Raw genomic sequence first — 6869 nt, 5'->3', positions numbered from 1 at the left:
CAGTCTAAAATGAGTACATCTTGGTTATCAAATGAGTGTCTTTTGTCCTTCAAATGAAGGAACACTGCTGATTGTGGTCCTATGCCATTGCCCCTCCTGTGTTGGGCTATTCTCTTGTTTAGTGGCTGTTTGGTTTCTCCAATGTAGAGCTTGGATGAGTAGTGAAATGAAACATTTCAACCTAACAAGAAAGAAGTCCAGTTGCTATGACTCAACTTCCAGATAACTACACCTGAATGACTGAGAATCTTCACAGATATAAACTCCCTTGCTGTTAGCATAACCTTTTCTTGTGCTGCCAACACTCCGAGTCACACAATGTTTAACACATCTATAGAGTCCCTTATATAACTCAGATTTCCAGAAACAATCACATTTTAATTCTTCTTAGGCATAAAACTAGGACATTAGTCTGAAATATACCTTGTATGGCATATACTGTAATAGGCAGGAAGACTACCAGATCCATACAGTCTTGCAGTTTAAAACTTAGCCTTGCCTGGCCACTTTCTCTGACTTTATGTCTGAGAGAAGTCATTATTTCTCAGTGTCTTTTTATTTTTGGCTAAAGCCCTGGAATTCTGGCCAGGAAATTCCTGTGGACTTTTTGGGACTGCTGTCCATGAATTCTGAAAATCCCATGCCTACTCACTAAGTTTTTGGGTGGCATAACCCACCATGTGCTGCTGCTGCCCATGGTTCATGGGATACTCAAAGAACTAATACCATTCCTCCTTCCTCTCGTCGTTCTTTGAATTCAACAGCACAGGGGATCCCTGATTTACAATGCTCCCTTTTACCACCTCTTGCTTTTACCACAATTTCAAAATTCACTAATATCTTCCCAGCATCCAAAGCTCACTTTTACAACCACTTGAACCCCAAGAGAGTGAGAACTGGGAGAGAGAAAGCAGCAGAGGTCAAAAGGAAGCACCCAGGAAACAAGCTAAAGAAAAGAAGGTGTGTGTGCTTGTATGTCCCCAAAATTCTCCAGGATCCAACCCCAATTTTAACATTGAACTTATGGGAAAACACTGGATCCCACATACAGTGGCTTGCTTTACAACTGGGAACCATTTAGATTGTATGTTGGGGGCTGCTATTGTACTATCATGATTTGAACAATTCAAATACTACTTTGGAAATGTTCATTACGTTCATTTCTAGTTATTCTCTATAACTTCACACCTGGCGTTTTTTAATCTTTTATTACAATATCGTTTTTCCCAGGAGCACATATTTAATTAAGAGGCCATATGTCACATTTACTTATGCAACAGGCACTCTAAAAATTCCAAATTTTTTAGAGTGGCACGGGTGGGGATAGTCCAGTGTGTATTGTATGTACTTCTTAATGGATTTGTATTTTTGTTTTAATATTGAATTTTTAAAAACAATTAAAATGCTTTCACAGTAATGGAAAAAAAAATCCTAAATTCTAAATTGCTTTTTTGAATGAAATTTATTACATTTTTCAGAAGTGTCATTCTAATGTGGTATAGTTTCCCACAACAAATTGTGCTGTTGCCCAAATGCTGATGGCAGCTGTGTTTTATATTACCTTGGAAGACAAATGCTGTTCATGAAAAGGAAGACATTTGTAGTCTGCAATATAATTATATACAATGAAGAAATTCAGTGCTTCATTAATGCATTTTCCAACTATTCCTAACTTGGTATTATTTTAAGCTTGGAAGACCAATAGCATTTAAAAATCAGCAAAAATATAATTTTGGTCCTCAAAATCTGAGTAGGAAAAGTGTAATGCATGTTATATTACAGTATGCTCTTATTTGTCACATGGACTATAAAACTACTACATACAAAAGTGTATAAAACTGATTGGTAAAAGTTGAAATCCTGCTTCAATATAACCAACAACTTAGAAACAGTGTTGTTTTAGAAAATAAGTCATGAATTATATTACTACAAAGTTTTGAATTTAAAATGAACTCTAGAAGTTACAGCATTTTAAACATGTCATTAAATTTGATTAAATTAATTTTCTATTACTTTTTAAAAACTTAATTTTTCTCTATACACTAGTGGCAGCAAGCTATCTCCACCAAAACATAGTAATCTGATAGTTCTCTACATACCGTCCAACATTTTACTGTAATTTGTGTCACATCCTACTTTTCAAAAATTGTATATACCATTTCCAACAGACAAATCAGGGAGTTAGAATAACCAGGCACATATGTACATATTACTTGTGACAACATTAACTTACTGTTCATTAGTACAAGTTAACATTCTAAATATTTTAAAAATGAAAATATTTCATTTAAATCAATCATATAAACGTGGAAGGACTATGGAAGCTGGAGGTTGTGTCTTTAAAGAAAAACTCACTTCCTCCTTTCCATATTCAACGTTATACAGTAATATACAATTGTTGCACTTCTTCACATCGAAGTAAAGTCTGATAAAGATAATGAAGCGTTGGCAGAGCTCCATTTTAGCCCTTGAGAGGACACAACAGGTAGCTGCTGTATATGTCACCCAATCTCTTTAGCAACTTGATTCTACAGTGGCCACCACTCTGGCACTTTTCCGAACATCCTTTTCCTTTTTTTGACCTCTTTCTTTTTGTTTCTCTAGCTTTTCTTGTGCTTTTTTAATATCCTTAATTTTCTTCTTTATTGTTGATCGGTCATTTTGACTGGATACTCCAATGGCCTTTTAAAAGAAAGATGCATTATTATAGTCCCCTCAAAAAGTAGCTGTATTTGCCACAAAAATAGAGTTCTTTATTGTGGCATCATATGTGGCCTTACAGATATTTATGTGTGAGTTGTATGAACACCCACAACCAGAAATTAGCAAAAAGCAAACAACAGATCCCCCCAAAACAAAACAAAAATCAAACTGTATTTCTTTCTACATATTCTAAAATCAAGCAAAAGTATTTGAACAAACTGAAGAGTCAGACAAATATCCACCCAAATAGTATTTTAAGCACACAAATACTAGCAGAGGTTTTGCAAATACCGTGTTTCCCCGAAAATAAGACAGGGTCTTGTATTAATTTTTACTCCAAGAATGCATTTTCAAGGGATTTTTTTTCATGTAAAACAATCTACATTTATTCAAATACAGTCATGTCATCTTCTGGGGTTTCACTTATCTGGGGCTTGTTTTGGGGGTAGGGTCTCTATTACGAGCATCCTGAAAAATCATACGAGGGTTTGTTTTCAGGTTAGGTCTTATTTTCGGGGAAATAGGGTAGTAGAAATTAACTGAGGGACTGCAGACTAATACTAATATTTAAAATAGAATTACTTATCCTAAAAACATAGTTAAAACAATCAACCTCAAATGGTTTACTTTATTCCAATTAAAAACAACCATCATCTTTTCTGATGCCTACTACAATACTGGTAAAATACTGTACAACAATGAAAATAAGTGGCTGAAATCCTATTGCTATATATAGTCTGTGCCATGTAAGGCTGATGACAACAGTGGCAATAGCAATGTCCATCCTGAGGCTTCCGTGTAATCCTGCAACTATTCAGAAGCTGTAGAAGTGACAGGACAGGAAGGGCAATCCTTTAATTACTGAAAACCACTTCCACTGGTGAAGTCTTTCCAGCAGTAGGGATTTCAGTAATTAAAGACTTCCACTTCCCATCCTGTAGCTTCCATAGCTTTCAGATGATAAGGGTGCTACTGATGTCATGAGACTTAATCACAGTGAGAGGATTTCAGTTGTAATCCATGTGATCAACCATGACCCGCTCCTTTGCAAGAGACAAATGTGGGAAGTGTTAAGTGTGAACTGACCTCTGCATAGATATATACTGTTATTCCTGGCATTGTAAAACTGGAAGAAAATTGTTCTGCGGCCTGCCATATCTATAAATAGGGTAGTTCATACTGACGTTTGCCTAATCATACTGGAGTATCTGTCTGCACATAGGAGGATCAGACATTAATGGTATTTAAGTACAATCTCTGTGACAGCTTGGAATTTTAGGTATTTTCCCCAGATGGACGAAAAATCCAGTAATATAATTGTTGGGTTGGAGACAAAGGGTTATAATGTGTCTGAAAACTGTTAATTTGAGAAGACTGGGTCTGTCCTAAGACATGTGATACCATCTCTCCAGCTCAAGACGAAGGGGCTATGCTTTAACATCCTGCAGGGCTAGCTCAGAGTCGCTAGTTTCTTAGATCATTTTCAAATGTATTTCTTTAAACAATACACTAGAAGCTAGCCTGAAAAGAACAGCCTTCCAATGTAAATGTTTCTCAACCCCACATCAGCATAGCAGTCAAATGTGAAGTCTATGTTTTAATAAACTTGTTAGTCTTTAGGGTGCCACAGTACTTTGTTCTTTCTGCAGCAAAGCCTATATAAGATGTAATAATAATACCTCTTAATAATAGTATAACATTAGTGCCTTGGAAATTTCTCCAGAGACTGGTGTGTTTAGGGTAGGGATCATGCAAATAATCTCAGTTTAATCCTTTGTAGACTGGTATTCCTCCAAATACAGACTTATTAAAATGTTTCTCAAAACAATTTATCCACAGGACTGGAGAAAATAAGTAGTTTTCAGTTACGTGAATGTCCCATAAAGCTTTGTAAGAGAAGGGGGCTCAAGAAGACTATTAAGTCAAGACTAGCTTTTATAATGAATGGAAACAAGTGTATTTGATGATTTGGATGGACAGAGATGGATGGGAAAATACGAGTCTTGGAGATCAATGATGACAAACCTGTCTCCCTGTGAAAGGAGAGGAATACAGTGGTGCCTCGCGTTGTTTCCCATTCAGCGAAACATCGCTGAACGGGACAGGGAAAGCCATTGGAACGCACTAAACATCGTTTAATGCATTCCAAAAGGCTCCTTTACTCACCGTTCAGCGAAGTTTCCTATGGCCGGCAGCCATTTTCGCGCCCTCGTTAAGTGAGGGGAGGGCGCGAAAACGCTGCGCGCAGCCATTTTGGGGCTTCCGGCGGCCATTTTGTCCAACGAACAGCTGATCGTCGGAGCTTCGTTTTGCGAAGATTGGTAAGCTTACCGATCTTCGCAAAGCGAATTTCGCCCTATCTAAAGCTCGTTGAGCGATCGCATTAGCGATCCCAAAAAAGGGATCGCTATGCGATTTCGTCGTTGTACGGTGCGCTCGTTAAGCGAGGCACCACTGTATTAGTGTCGAGTGTCAGCATTCTGAAATGTCTAGGCCAAATGAATTTATTGAGGTTTCTAAGATCGAGGATGGGACGGAGTCCTCCATTTTCCCCCCGGTACAGTGAAGTATCTAGAGTAGAAACCATCAGGCAGGGCAGAGGAAGGGATGAAGAGTATGGCTTTTTTTTGGAGAAGAAGGGAAATTTCTTCTTGAAGTGCCAATAAGCGGGGAGTAGTCTTAATGACAGTGAAAAGTGGAGTATGTTGAAATTCGATGAAATAGCCCTTTTCAATAATAGAAAGGACCCATTGTTCCTAGGTGATTCGAGACCATGCACTAAGGAAAGGGTATAACCTTGTTTGAAATGGAGTGGAAGTAGTGGTGGAAGATGGAAGAGGTCTATTGATACTGCTTACCTTTCTTCTGTTTGTGTCAAAAGAGTTGTTGACGTGGTTGCTGTTGCTGGGGTTGAAAGAATGGTGCGGTAGACATTGATGGGCCAGAAAAGGGTCTATCCTGCATTTGTAGCTTGTATGTACGGTATGGTTGGTGGAATGGCTGAAATGGCTGTTGGACAAAGGACTGTCTGCGGTACTGGGGTCGCTGGTATTGAAATGTTGGATGAAATATGATCAAGCTATTTTTCGAATTTTATGAAGGTTGTCCATTAGTTCAACTGTTTTTTCATTGAAAAGGCCAGCACCATCAAATGGGAGGTCTTCAATTCTCTATCTGATGTCATCAGATATACCAGCTGACCTAAGCCAGGCATGGCATCTAAGAATAATAGATGCAGCCATTGCTTTAGATGTCACAGTGTGGTGGGAAGAAATTCTTTGGTGTTTGGCCAGAGTAGAAGCCTCAGCGTGAATATTTAGGGCTTCAGTCTTAGAAGACTCAGGAGCCGCTTGAATAATGGGGAGGATCTTATTCCATAGTTGGCTATGGTAGGTTCCCATGGCGGTTTGATAGTTGGCGACTCGCATAAGAAATGAAGTGAGGGAGTAAAAACATCTACGGAGAATATCTGATTTTGTATTCGCGAAGGCTTTCATGGCTGGGATCTAATGGTTGTTGTGGGTTTTTGGGGCTCTTTGGCCATGTTCTGAAGCACTGTCCTCTGAAGATGCCAGCCACAGAGACTGGCGAAACGTTAGGAAGAACAACCTTCAGAACACGGCCAAAGAGCCCGAAAAACGCACAACAACCACAATATCTGACTTTCTTCCTTCTCGGTTGGTAGGTGCAACTGATGATTTGTTGCGAGCCCGCAATTAATTGGATTCAACAATAATTGAATTCGGTGTTGGATGTTTGAATAAAAAGGCAGTGTTCGGACCATGAGTTTTATAATGGTTTCCCACACGTCTTGAGATTTGTAATGATAAAGGGGGTTTGTCCCAGGATTCTTTAATCAAATCTAGCATAGCAGATATGAAGGTAAGGCTAAGTGGAGGTGTCGTCTCTTGATTAATATCATCAAAAACTAAATCCTGTTTAGGAGGTGATGGTTCTTTGATTTCTAATTGTAGGGACTTAGCCATCCTCATCACTAACTGGGAGTACGAGGTAAAATCTTCTGAAGATGAGGGCGGATGATTTTCCACTACATCTGATGTTGGGCTGGGTAAATTGGAGGGTGATTCTGGAGAAATATCATAGGCTGAATCCTGGGTCGATATGGACGATTCAGAGCATGGAGACTGAAGTTGAGATTTTGAAGA

The 6869-nt window shown here is 38.7% G+C and overlaps 1 protein-coding gene across 3 annotated transcripts in view; it reads right to left on the bottom strand.

The window, feature by feature from the left end:
* Window positions 1–1443: 1443 nt before the first annotated feature.
* Window positions 1444–6869, bottom strand: part of LOC110086016 (neurabin-1) — an 85042-nt gene continuing 79616 nt past the window's right edge. For 2 of the 3 annotated variants that reach the window (XM_020806682.3, XM_020806683.3), the window contains one exon: window positions 1444–2682. In XM_020806682.3, the coding sequence (XP_020662341.3) occupies window positions 2515–2682 (168 nt within the window). In that variant the 3' untranslated portion in view covers window positions 1444–2514. The remainder of the gene's footprint in view (window positions 2683–6869) is intronic. The other variant, XR_013545628.1, reaches the window with a different exon arrangement.

The sequence above is a fragment of the Pogona vitticeps genome, chromosome 1 (genome assembly GCF_051106095.1).
Source record: "Pogona vitticeps strain Pit_001003342236 chromosome 1, PviZW2.1, whole genome shotgun sequence".
NCBI lineage: Eukaryota > Metazoa > Chordata > Lepidosauria > Squamata > Agamidae > Pogona > Pogona vitticeps.
This window is presented reverse-complemented; position numbering and strand designations above follow the sequence as displayed.